Genomic DNA, 13,129 nt, shown 5'->3' on the forward strand with positions numbered 1-13,129 from the left:
TAAGTGAATTACAGCTCTGTTTCTAGCCATTGTGGTGGCAGAAGTGCATATGCTCATTCAATGTGCTGCTGCTGATGCCTGAAGTTGACGTCTGCTGGAAAGAACATGTGGGGTTCAGACCCTGGAGCAGCGATGGGATCCTGCGTGATCAGTTCATTCACAAAGGTAAAATAATGGTGATAATCCCCAAAGCCAGGATGGATGTGCAGTGAATGCTTATGGCTGCGTTTGTTGATGGCAGAGTTTACTGGGGGTTTGGGTATTAGCCAAAATTTGGGGAAAAAGGAAATGAAGGTGCTCTAGATGTGGAAGCCCTTAATACTATTCCGGTGTAAGTCCCTCTCTTCCTGCAGCTGCAGTCCCATTTGCTAGTGCAGTTCACTCCCATCTAACGCTGCTAATTAGTCCCAGCTCTAATGCTGCTCCAGCAATTTCCATCTTGGAAAAGAGTCAACAGCTAAAATGAACAGTCTTTTTTAACTTTGACTCTGAAATGGCATCTTTCTGTAAAGGCAAAGATGAAGAGACTACCATAACTAATAAAGAAAAACCAACTTCCGATTGGAACCACTGCATTTTTATTTTGTACTATAAATAGAATTCCCCTCTATTTCCCATTACCTTACACAAGTAAATGAAACATGTAGCTGCATGTAACTCCATCCAGTAAAATACCAGCACAAAGGGCTTTTAACCATGAGGTAAGCTAACAGTGTTTCGAAGGCACTCTGCGTTTGGTTACAGTTGCATGCTTTACACTGTGCTCTTGTGTTTGGCAATACTGCCATCTTCCCGTACTTCTTAGTGACCTCTGTGGTGTATGAATGCTCCTCCTGGATCTGTGGCTGACGCCATCAGATTACATCTGCTTCACTCTTCCCCAGCAGCATAGGCACGTAGGTTAACAAAATGATGGTGTTTTGGTATTAGTATGGTGATACTGAACTGAGATGTGTAGCACACCTTTGTTTTTACAGAACAGGTTTTCTCAGAGGACGATCCCATCATTTAGTCAGTTGTCCACGATGAAACTGTCTGGCTTACCAACATGCAGCTGATGTAACCAGCTCCTGCTGGTCACCGCGGAGTCATCTTGGCCTTCAGTCTCTCTAATGACTGCTGTATACAGCTTTTTATATGACTACGTGAGTATATGTGGAGGGAACTGCAGGTTCTGCCAAGTCTTTGGACTTCAGGTACTTCACTATCCTGAGGCTTTTTGTCTTGGTTTTTGTTAGGTTGAGTGATTAGGTAGGGATGAAGAGGGGAAGAAGGTTTTGCTGTAGTCCTGACAAATGTGTTTTCCACTACTGGTAGTGCTTTTCTGCAGTGTATGACAGCAAGCAGTGTGGCTTTGTAGCATGGCTGGGGCAGAGGCTCTAGCATTTTGGAAGACACAAAGGAGGACAAGGATTTGCAGTGATCTGGTAGTCTAACAAGTGGTGCAGCTCTGACTAGCTGCTCTTAAGAAAAGGTTTCTAAAGTGGAGGGAGTGCTGTGTAATTACTTCCAGACACCAAAACTGCCAGCTCCTGGATCGACATCTCCTTGCTGAGGTAACTGTTGTACTGAGCCATGGTTAGCCTTCCACTCTTCAAGGCATCCTCAATTGAGAACTCTCTACCAGACTTCCTGTCGAGGATCACAGATGATTCCCCATTGGGACCCTTTATTGAGATCTCCTCCCAGTCACATTCCTGACTCTTCAGTTTGACAAACAGGTTCCATTCGATGAGGCCAAACACATGGGCTTCCTCTGGAGACATTTCTTTTCCTGTATCAGGGTCAATGACCACAATGGAGCGCCTCAAGTGGTTTTCTCTTTGTTCCCTCTTGATAGCCACTGTCTTGAGGCGGTTCTGGAGCTGCTCGATCTCTGCATCTTTTTCTCTGGATAACTGCTTCAGATCATCTAACTCTCTTTCTAGAACTTGGAGTCTGGAGTCCAGGTTTATTCCACTGTCCATGTGGGTCATGTTTCTCAAATCCCGAGCTTCTGTTGCTGTGAGTTCAATCTCTGACTGCAGTCTCCTTGTTTCCATCAGCAGGTTCTGTTTCTCAAGGTGTAGTTTGTGGTTTTCTTCCCTTAATAAGTCTAGCTCCTTTGATGACTTGGAGTTGTTGAATTCCACCTCAGACAGCCTGGTTTCAAGGCGATTGATATCTGCATCTAGCTCTCTCTTACGCCTACTTTCTTCCTCCAGATTGCTCTTCAGCTTCTGAATCTCGTATTCTGTGTCTCCTTTGTCCACTTGGACACTCTCTGAAAAGACCACTTTCTCTTTGACCTCCATCTTCTCCAAAGAAAAGAGCTTCTTTCTCAGGGCTTCTAGTTCAGTTTGCAAGACCTGCCTCCGGTGTTTCTCTTCTTCCAGCTCCAGCTTGAGGAGGGAGTGCTCCTTCTCTTGCTGGGGATCTTGCTGAAGGATCACTTTCTGTTTCACAGTCACTCGTTCTGTTGTCTCCCTCTCTTGTTCTTCTAACTCGTTCAACCTAATCTTCAGCCTCTGCACCTCCAGTTCAGCCTCTCTACGGGCCTGTCTCTCTTTCTCAAGTTCTTCTAGCTGACGCTCTAGCTCAGACCGCCTCCTCTGCAGCTTGCGGAGCTCTTCACGGAGGCAATCAATTTGCTTCAGCTCGCTCTCAATGCTCTGAGAGAAGGAGTTGACTTCAGCTTTCAAGGCAGGATCTTGCTCATACTTCACTACTTCCTGTTGGACCACTTTCTCCTTCACCTGGGAAAGTTCTTCCTCCTTCTGTCTTACTCTCTCTTCTTGGAGTAGCCGTTCCCTCTCCAGGTCAAGGTGTTTCATCTGTTCATCTGCTAGCTGCACTCTAAGAGACTCTACCTCCTCTCTAGTCTTGGGGTCTTCCCGAAACTGCAGAATTTCTTGAACAACTTCCTTTGTATGCACTTGAGGTTTGGTATCTTTCAAAGCTTGTATCTCTTGTTTCAGCTGGTAGATCTCAAGGTCAGCTCTTTCAATTGCTCCTGTCCTCTCTATGATTTCCTCCCGGAGTTGCTGCAGCTCCTTTTCAGTTTCTGGATCATTCTTGTACTTAATGACCTCCTTAATGACTTCTTTGACTTCTACCAGTGGCCCTCTGTTCCTCAGAGCAGCCAGCTCAGTCTGGCAGCTCTTCAGCTGTTCGTCACCACCTCGGTATCTCCTCTCCTGCTCTACTAGCTCCAAACGAAGGTTGGCAACTTCATTTTCGGCCTTGGGATCTGGGCGCACAATCTCACGCACTTTCTCCTGGACAACCACCTTGGCGTTCTCTTCCTCCAGCAGATGGATCTTCCTGAGCAGCTCAGCCTTTTCCCGCTCATTGGAGCGACCCTTGGACTTCTCATCTTCATACTGGCGCCGGAGTTCATTCACCTCTCTCTCAATGGCTAAGTCTTTTTCTACCTTCAGCACCTCCTTGACGGTAATTTTGCCCTCGGCAATGGCCCGTTCCTTCTCAAGACGTTTGAGCTTGTCCTGGAGGAAGCTGAGTTCTTCCTCATGCTTCTGCCGAAGGGCGCTCTCCCTTTGCTTGTTCTCTTGCAACATCCGGAATTCCATCTCCAGCTGGGGATCGTTCTGCAGCTTCAGCACTTCCTTCTCCGTTACCTTCTCCTGCTCTTTGTTCTTCTCGCTGGACAGCACAGCAATTTGTTGGCGTAAAAGGATGACTTCATTCTCTCTGGTTCCTTCCTGCCTCCTGAGCTCTTCCAGTTCTTCTTTGAGCTTCAGGATTTCATCAGCTTGAGCCTTATCTTGTTCAATACGCAGTACCTCTTTCACTATATACTCCTGCCCTCCTTCCCTCTTCTCGTGCTCCAAAACACGGAGCCTGATTTTAAGAGCCTCCAGCTCATCCTGGAGCACCTGGTTCTTGCGCTGCTCTTCTGCTAGGCTTTGCTGAAGTCTGTGGAAGCTCTCCTCCAGCTGAGGGTCAGGCACTTTCTTCAGCAGTTCTTTCTTAATGACAGTTTCTTGAGGCTTCTGGTTTTGCAGGTGGACAATGTTGTTCTGAATGGCTTTGATCTCCGCTTCTAGCTGTTGCCGACGCTGAGTCTCATCCTCAAGCTCCTTCTTCAACTTCCAGACTTCTTCCATGGGCCTTACAGACCTTTTGGTCTGGACAAAGTCTTGTGTTACTTGAATGTCTGGTTGCTGTTGTTGAAAAAAGAATGTGTAGTCAAAAAAACCCAAATAATCATACTTTTGGTGCTTATTTTCAGTGCCCCCTGTGACAAAACGACAGGAGGATGCTGAGCTTGGTTAATGGAGGTTGCCTGTTGCAAACGCTCAACAGGGTATATTTGCAAACAGGTGTCTCCTGAATTGCTCTGTTGATTCCTAGCCTGAGAAATGCTTTCTGCAATGCCTGTTGCTGTCAGAACAAAGCTCTTTAGCCACGAGGGACACTAATTCTGGCATGGGCTTGGCAAAGAAGTGTTAAAAATGATGTAGATCTTCCTGGGATGAGTGGAAGATGGGACTGGGAAACACAGAGGGGTTGTCTATCTGATTCAAGTGTCTGCTGATTAATGATTCTGGGGGCATGAAACACCAGCTAGATTTGTTCCCAGTTGAACTGGGAACAGCAAAGGTACATGTGTATATTATTTATACGACTGTACTTTCAGTATCACATTACTCCTGGTGATCGCTTACCTGCCTCAGGAGGCTCTGAGCGAACTCCAGGTTCTGCAGCCTCTGTTTGTTCACAGCATTTACTTCGGTGTATTTGGCGGCCAGAACAGTTTCCTATGGAACAAAAATATGTTGAGAAGAGGTGGTGGACCCAGGGGTGCTTCACCAAGACTTGCTGGATAGAAACAACAGGCCCTGAAGAAGTAACCCTGGGTGCTCTTCTAAAAACCTACAGCAGTGATCTACCAGGCTTTGGGGTAGGAAGAGCGATTCTCATGCACACGCACACTCATGGTCATACTGTATGTTTCCTACTCAAGATATGCAAAAAGAGATGCAGACGAGAAAGAACCAGGTGGACACTTCTGGCGACCTCGATAGGCAGGATGAGTTTGAGGCTTGTAGAAAACAGATCCTGCATAAATAAGTAGCTTGTGGCCTGCTCTTGCTGTAAGTATTTCTATCTAGTATGCAGACTTTGGTGGTGAAATCTTACTCTCTGTTTGAAAGTCTGGAGGGGGGAAAAGTTTTCAGGTTTTGGCTTTTCTCCCCCCTTTACCCTTTCAGAAGAGAATTGCTAAATCCAGTATTTTCCCTCTCTCATTCTGGCCAGCCTAGTCCAAAAAAAATGATGGGTTAAGAATGATGAAAAATCCCTTCCTCCCCTGATTCTCTGCCCTCCCCTGCAGTCCCCTCTGGGACCAAGGTTACAACAGTAAATATAACTGTTTGCAAAATCTCCATTGGTTCCATAAGCTGTCATCTGCTTATAGCTCATTGTAGGCCACCCATTATTTACCTCCTCTTTCACTTTTGCAGCCGGAGACTGGAGCCTGGGCTTCTTGCTCGTGTACCCATTTCGGCCATTCTCTAGGTCAAGGATAGACCGTAGCTTCTCTGCTTCCAACTCATAATCCTGTGGGAAGAATTTCCCAGGAGGAAAGTAAGACCACTGTGTCCCCTTCATGCACAAGTCACTCCTAAACCCTGGCTTTAATGACTTAGTCCCTTGACCTATGTGTTAGGCCAGCTGCTGAGGATGGTGGGATGTGGATTACTGTCAGCAGGACCTCCCAGCAGGTTCTGACTTGGGTACCATAACAGCACAGTGCAGGTGTGTGCTGACCTTCAAGTTCCCTTACCGATGCTGGATTGGGGTGGAAAACCTGCTTTCACAGACAATAAATCTGAGCCAGTTGCAATGCTAATGGCCACATGATGTCAACGTCAGAGCAGATATAACCTGGTTTTAGCTCATCAGTTGACTGACCAAGGGCACTAGGCTTGCTTTAGGTGGCTTCTTGTAGGATGTAGGTGATTCTGCCCCTCTGCTCTGGTGAGATGCCACCAGGAGTCCTGTGTCCAGCTCTGGAGCCCTCAGCACAGGACAGATACGGACCTGTTGGAGCAGGGCCAGAGGAGGCCACAAAGATGACCCGAGGGCTGGAACACCTCTGTTGTGAGGAAAGGCTGAAAGAGTTGGGGCTGTTCACCGGGGAGAAGGGAATGCTCTGGGAAGACTTTATTGCGGCCTTGCAGTACTTAAAAGAGGGCTTATAAGAAAAACGAGGACAGGCTTTTTAGCAGGGCCTGTTGCAACAGGACAAGGGGTAATGGTTTTAAACTGAAGGAGAGTAAATCTAGGCTAGATATAAAAAAGAACTCTTTTATAGTGAAGGTGGTGAAACACTGGCACAGGTTGCCCAGAGAAGGTGATCAATGTGCCATCCCTGGAAACATTCACAGCCAGGTTGGACGGGGCTCTGAGCAACCTGATCTGGTTGAAGATCTCCCTGCTCACTGCAGGGGGTTGGACTAGGTGACCTTTAAAGGTTCCTTCCAACCCAAACTATTCTATTATTCTGTGTTAAAGTTCTCCCACTGTCAGAATTGAAGTCCTTACCCTCACTGCCTGCTGGTATTGCTGAGCTGTGGTGGAGACCTTCTGCACCTCCTGTTCCTTGCTTGCAATGTCAGTGAGGAGGGCCTGGCATGCACAGAGATACACGTCAAAGGGAACACAAAATCCAAATGTTCAGCCTTTTTGAGGATTGCCATTAAAATTACAACACGGAGAATTACAACCTTCTCAAGCTGCCCTGCTACATGTAAATAAGGCACAGGCAGGAGACTGGGACCTTACAGCATCAAAATAAATAAAGCTAGTAAGTCTTTATCTCTTTTACATTTAGGAGCTATCTGAATTCTATTCCTTATCTTTTAGTGTTCCTTCTCCTCTCCCCGTAGAGCCCAGGACACTCTCAGAAAGAATTACCGCTTGGTTCTTCAGTTTCATTTCCACTTGCTGGATGTTGTCGGTCTCCTGAGGCTCGTAGTTAGGTATGTTGCACAGGAACTGGTTGACTCTGTCGTAGTTGGTGCGGTAGTTGGAATAGGCACTTTTCGCTTTCTGCAGGGTCTGCGTTCTGTAGGGGAAATCAGCTCAGTGTCAGTACTGTCGCATCTCTTGTGTCTTCTGCAAACACCTCTTAACCTATGCTCACTTCCCCTGCTTCCTAAAGACACAGATCTGAGCCAGAGTTGTTCTCTTGCCAAAGTCCCCATCTCTTTTGCAAGAACACTCAATTCTAAAGGCTTCCCAGATCTACCCAGCCAGTGCATGCCAGGAACCTCTCTTTTCCTCCTTAAGCCCTTCTGCACCTGCCCATTCCCATGATGGTGGTACGCCTCTTCCAGATTCGGTGTGGTTCCAACTCCACTGTGAATATCCTGGCTCTCCAGGCTGGTCCAGTCCTAGCGAGATCCTATCCTCTGTCTTACCTGTGATCAATTTGCTTGCTGAGGTTATTGAAGCGCTGGTTGAGTTTGTAGAGCTCAGCTTCCTGCCGTTCGATGTCAGGGCAGTGCTCCTGGAACTTGCTGGCCAGGGTGTTGGAGCACGTCTTTGTCCTTAGCAAGTTCTGCTCTGCTTCACTGAGCAGGTACCTCTTGGATTGGAGCTCGGTGCCCATGGCCTGTGGAAAAAGCAGGAGAGAAGGATTCTCTGGGGTTGCACACATGCCAGGCTTTTGTCACTGTTCCTCATCAACTCCAGCAACTGCACTGGAGCTGCAGAGGATGCTAAGGAACAGCTGAGCTGCAGTAGTGCTACGAGTTGTGGAGAAAAGCAAGTTAGAGGCTTGCATCATAAGCAGAGCCATCTGGTGAAGCTGACGGGGAGGAAAGCTAGCTCTTGCTCCCTCCTCCACAAGTTAACCTTTAAAAGCAAGCATACTGTGTGCAAAATATTTGGTGCTCCTCATGCAAGCCTTAAACCCTGCTCCTGCCAGTGCAACAGCTCCAGAAGGAGCTGTGAAAGCTTTTGCATGCTAGTCTGAACTTGGGGACTTGATGGAAAAGCTCTTCAGGACACAAAATCCTAGCCTAGCCAGTTGTTGGCCTTTCTATAGCAGAAGGATTGCTAATTTTGGTCAGTAGCTTTTCCTAGCGATAACTGTTCTCAAAGCCTTGCTAGGACCATCTCTTTCAAGTATCAGGCCCCTGCGTTGCTTATCCCAGACCATTTTATCCTTCACTTTATGACATTAGTCATTTTTTATGACATTAGTAATTTTGTCAAATCACAAGTATTCAACTGGCATTTGATTTCTGGTTTGGGGATGGGTATGTTTTGCATTTAAAGTAGGTTGGGGATCACTGCAGTTAACATGAGGTCTCATCCCAGCTGGGGGAGGTCATCCCTTCACCAACTGATTCAGGCTTGTGCGTTGGGCAGCAATTACCCCAGCATTTAGAAAGTAGTTTTGTGGAGCACGTCAGTAGAGTGGAAAGCTGCCTGGAGAAAACACTCACCAGCAGCTCTTCTTTCTTACGGTCTACCACCCGCAAATCTTCTGGTACCGTGTCATCTGTGACCAGTTTGTTCTCATAGGTAGACAGCAGGTCTCGGCCTTGTTGGAGGCTCCTCTCAAGGTGCGTGGCCACCTCAACTCTGTATGGACACAAGAGGAAAGGTGTTTAAGCACACCTGCACCTGTCTCGTGCAGGATCCTATGTCCTGCTGGGCTCAAGCCATGACTTAAGCTATGACTTACTTCTCTTGGGCAGCGCTGAGCAGCTGGACCACACGGTCATACTTCTTGTTGGTATTCTCCACCTTGTTCTTTACCAAGGTGGCGCTTCCAGTGTTCGGCACGGATTCAATGAAGACCTCGCACTCCTGGATCTTCCTTGTTTTCTCAGGTTCAATGCGACGGACCTCATTGGTGATGTTCTGCAGTAGGAACAAAGCCTTTGAGCAACTGAACTAAGACCTTGTGGCTACATGACAAGAGAAGCTGACCCTTGACCGTCCAGTGTGAGAAGGGAAGTCAGAGCTGAAGCCTTGTGTTTAATGGCAGGTGCCTTTCAGCCCTGTAGGGGACAGAAGTATATTGTCTGTTGACTTTCTGTTGACTTGTATCTCTTCTGGGGCAGAAGTTAGCCCTTAGCAAGGAAATTCTGGCTGGGGAGTGGTTCCCACCAGCTCTAGCTCTGTCAGAAACATGCTGGACTCATCTGGACTGTTAGGCTTTGCAGCCTGATGGATGGTTTCTTGCTGGGACATCAAAAGCGTTGCAGGCAGTTGGAGCAATTTGCTTTCAGTTGTGGTGGCACTTGGATTTTGACACAGCCCTTGGCAGGTGATGTAACGAGGACCTGAAGTTCCTCCTACACCAAGGGAGGTTTGTGGCACAAGCCTGGCTTAATTAGGGGTCTGAAGGAGAGTAAAGGAGCAGGATGCTACCAGCTCTGGAGCCTACCGGGGCAGGTGCACAAGGTCCTTACTGGACTTACGGTCCAGTGCCCTGGACTGTAAGTTTTTTCCTGCTCATATCTGAGCTGGTGATGGTGGTGTCAAAGTTAACATCTCTGCTGTGCTCAGAATATGGGTAGGATCAAAACTTGAGGGCCCCTCTGTCTTCCTCACAGCCCATACTCTGAAGCCATCACCTTGTTCCCATTCAACCTTCCTGTGGCTGAGCTGAATTTCTGAGGCTGCTCAAAGGGCTGCTCCCCTTCTCCAGTGGAAGAAGCAGCCAGCTGTAAGCATCACTCCATGCCTGCATGCTCCTGGCTCAAGGAGTGCTTACAGCACGCAGCACACTGAGGACCACCCTGCAGAGCCCTTGGGAGCACGGTCCCTGCACAGCATGGTCTGTCTGCTTCCACAGCCCTGTACCTTCAGGTCCTTGGAGCGCTCAGTGCTGTCCTGCACAGCCCGACTCTGCTCCAGCGGCGGACGGAGGTTTGCTGTTATTGCTTTCTCCTGCTTGTCCAGGTCACTGTTCACTTTCTCCAGCCCTGCCAGAAGCTGTCGTCCCCGAACCGATGCAGCATCTGGATAATGAGGGAGGACCAGGTTAGAGCTGGTTGGAAGCTGGGTCGAGGCTCAATCCCACTGGTGCGTGCAAAACCTTTGTACCCCTCTGCTCCCCAAGCCCTGCCTGCTGCAACTGCAGCCTGGCTGCTCTGCCCCTGCATGCATCCCAACACTGTTGTCCCCAGGACCCTTAGGAAGTGGGAGGCTCTGGGTGACATCCCCCCTAAGACGGGCCACCACCTAAGTTCAAGGCTACAGCAGCCTTTTTGTGCCTGGGAAGGGGAAAGCCCCAAGCTGTCCTTCCAGAGCCGGACCTCCAATGCTGTCTGCCTTCAGCCCCTCGTAGCGCTGCTGGAGGATGTTCTTGCAGTTGGCTGTCTTCTCCTTCACATTCACGTAGTGATCAGCAATTCTGCAAAACAGGACAGCGCAGGCATCAGGTCAGAGTCAGGCCCTTGGCCCCTCCATCACCCCGTCGCCCATCCCAGTGCTGCTTCGGGAGGGAGGTGCAGCTCCGGAGGGGCTCACGGGAGCTGGCCCCTCGAGACAGCCATGGAGCAAGTCGGGGAGAGGCACCTTCACCCCATGTTGGCAAAGGGGTAGAGCAGTGTCTTTACCAGAGGGGTGAGAGCAGGGGAGCAGAGGCAGCAAAGGCAGGTGCCTGCCCACTGAGGGAGGGATGGGCACCTCCCCACCCCATAATGGCTCCCCAGAGGAGAGGGGACCTGGGTGGCTCTGAGCTGGCCCCACTTTACTGTGTGGGATCCTGTGTGCAAGCAGGAGGGTGCGGGAATCCCTCCTGGATGAAGCCTGAGGCTTCGAGCAGGCACGGTTTCACTACTGGATTTGGGGCAGGAGTCCCCTGTCTGCGCTGCCAGAGCCGAGGGTGCAGGGTGCAGTGTTGGTGGGGTGGCCTGGGGCTGGTGAAGACGAGGGCATAGTCTGCTGGGGCAGCAGGAGGGTCGAGCACGGCAGGCTGGGGGGCACGTACTGGTCAGCCAGCGCTATTGCTTCTGCATCAGGTGGGGGGATCATGAAGCAGACCCCTGGGGCGCTGATCTTCTCTCCTGAGCTGTCTGCCACTTCCCAAACATCTCCGCTGTTCTTCTGCAGGGTGTAGTGGTCTCCTCGGCTTATCTGGCCCTGGGGGACAGGAACCGGTCACAGCGGCAGGTCAGGAAACGCCACCCGCCCTGCTCCTTGCCGGCAGCCCCAGGGAGCTGTGCTTGTGGGGAGACAGGACTGGCATAAACCTCAGTCCCTTCTCTCGGCACTCTCTTGCTTCTCCAAGAAGCCGCTTGCCAAAAACTCATGTGCCTGCTCCTCCCTCCCCTGAGCCTCCAGGTATGAAGCCATGCTTCCTCTTGCAACAGCCCTGGCAAGCCAGTTCCCACTAGGACAGAGATGAGAAGGCGTTTCCAAGGCTGTGCTGTGGCTTTCCTTTTTGGAGAGGCAGGCAGCCGAGTCAGCCGGAGCTGCTCGCTCCTCTCCGGGCCCCTGTGGCGGTGTCTCCTGGCTTTGCTACTCGGGCCTGCAAAGACTGATGGTGGGGATGGGGGGATGCAGATGTGCTGGTCAGGACCATGCCGGTGATGGTGGGGTGAGTTTCTTTCATCAGAAACATGCTCAAACATCTTCACTGTCCCAGCGCAGGGAGCGTGGGAACAGAACAGAGCCGGGCTGTCGCAACCTCCCAAAAGGTGTGTGATAGCACGCTGTCTGCAGGGCGGACCGAGGCTGCGTTTCCCCCGGACCCCCCCTGCACTGCTCCTCCTGAGCTGCAAAACCTGCTTTCCCACCATGGCGAGCACAACCTTTGCTCTGTCCCTGCTGCAGGAGACATGGCCGCTTGGGTGCTGGCAAAACCTGCTCCTTCCCCAGGTGCCTCTTCCATCCCCTGTGCCCCCTGAGGAGATGGTTCCCAGCAGCACCTCTGCATTGCTCACGGGACGAGGGAGATGTTACCTGCTCGCCTTCGTACTCGCAGAGAGCCTCCACGGGGACGGGCTGGAGCGGCATCTCGCGGCGGTACCGCAGGGGCAGGATGTGCTGGCTGCGTTCCTGCAGGGACTTCACCACTGCGTCGTACTTGTCCAAGGCCTTCTCCTGGTCCTAGCACAGGGTAAGGACCAAAACGTGTAGGGAAACTGGAGAAGAATAAGTTCCTGGGCTCTGCCAGCTGGGGAAAGGCTGGGGAGGAGCTCACACCAACATTGCTAAGACAGGGACTATGGCTTCTCTTTCACTTAGACTAGTGAAAACAGCTCCTGGTTCCTGCTCTGCAGCCGTTGTGTTCCTACACCAAGTGTTCCTGCACTCTCCTGCCTACTTCTGCAGCCAGGCTGAGGACTGGGACCGTGCCTGTGAGTTGCCATGCCTTGGCACTAGCCACTGGGCAGTGACACGCATTCCCTGGTATATGGTCCACATCTGCCTGGCTACATGTTGATGGATAGCCCAGTTATTGGTTCTAATTAGAGCTCTGTGAAAAGCTCTCCATTGCCTGCTCTATTTCTAGCTGTGCAGGTGGGTATCCCACCATGCTGAGTTGGATGGAGCACGCGGGAGGAGAGGGACGGCTCTTGGGAAGAGCTGTCAGCTGTCCCAGGACACGTGCAGCATCTGGGCCTGCTGCAGCATGCTTGGGCTTGGGCTGGGCCCGCGGCTCGGCCCAGCACAGCCCTTCCCAAGTGGGCAATTTCGCAGCCCGGCTCTCGGCAGCACAGCCAGTTCCACAGCCTTCTCTGGCAGCAGGTCTAGTTATGCTCCCGCCCTTAATGAGTGCTAACTCAATGAGAGAACAAATAAAACCTAGCCCAGTGAGCAATTACGTTGCTATGGGAGAGGCAATCTCTAGCTAGAGGGGGAGGAAGAGTTGGGTGAAGGCTAGGCAAAAGGAGGCAGCAGCATGGTCCTGCTGCTCACCATGGCGAAAGCTGGGCTAGGTGCCTGCTCCGGCAGGGATGTCCCTCCATAGGGACACTGGCTCCAGTTGCTGCCTCCCCTGTGGTCCTGCCTGCACCAGTACTCACATCCAGCTCCCGGAGGAGAGACTCGAGCTGATATCTGTCCTTGAACTCTGGGCTGAATTTTTGGTCCAGGTCCATATCCACCTTCCTCAAGAGCTCCTGGGCATCCTTGGTGTCCTTCTGAAACTGCA

The 13,129-nt window shown here is 50.7% G+C and overlaps 1 protein-coding gene across 1 annotated transcript in view; it reads right to left on the reverse strand.

Moving 5' to 3' along the window:
* Positions 1-555: 555 nt before the first annotated feature.
* Positions 556-13,129, reverse strand: part of PPL (periplakin) — a 28,116-nt gene continuing 15,542 nt past the window's right edge. The window contains exons 10-22 of the mRNA XM_075435996.1: positions 13,002-13,124; positions 11,935-12,081; positions 10,961-11,112; positions 10,284-10,381; positions 9,829-9,986; positions 8,702-8,880; positions 8,460-8,598; positions 7,428-7,621; positions 6,922-7,072; positions 6,550-6,633; positions 5,446-5,562; positions 4,668-4,760; positions 556-4,163 (exon numbers count right to left, since the gene is read on the reverse strand). Of these exons, the coding sequence (XP_075292111.1) occupies positions 1,479-4,163; positions 4,668-4,760; positions 5,446-5,562; positions 6,550-6,633; positions 6,922-7,072; positions 7,428-7,621; positions 8,460-8,598; positions 8,702-8,880; positions 9,829-9,986; positions 10,284-10,381; positions 10,961-11,112; positions 11,935-12,081; positions 13,002-13,124 (4,320 nt within the window). The 3' untranslated portion in view covers positions 556-1,478. The remainder of the gene's footprint in view (positions 4,164-4,667; positions 4,761-5,445; positions 5,563-6,549; positions 6,634-6,921; positions 7,073-7,427; positions 7,622-8,459; positions 8,599-8,701; positions 8,881-9,828; positions 9,987-10,283; positions 10,382-10,960; positions 11,113-11,934; positions 12,082-13,001; positions 13,125-13,129) is intronic.

This window comes from Opisthocomus hoazin, chromosome 15, assembly GCF_030867145.1.
Source record: "Opisthocomus hoazin isolate bOpiHoa1 chromosome 15, bOpiHoa1.hap1, whole genome shotgun sequence".
NCBI classification, from domain to species: Eukaryota; Metazoa; Chordata; class Aves; order Opisthocomiformes; family Opisthocomidae; genus Opisthocomus; species Opisthocomus hoazin.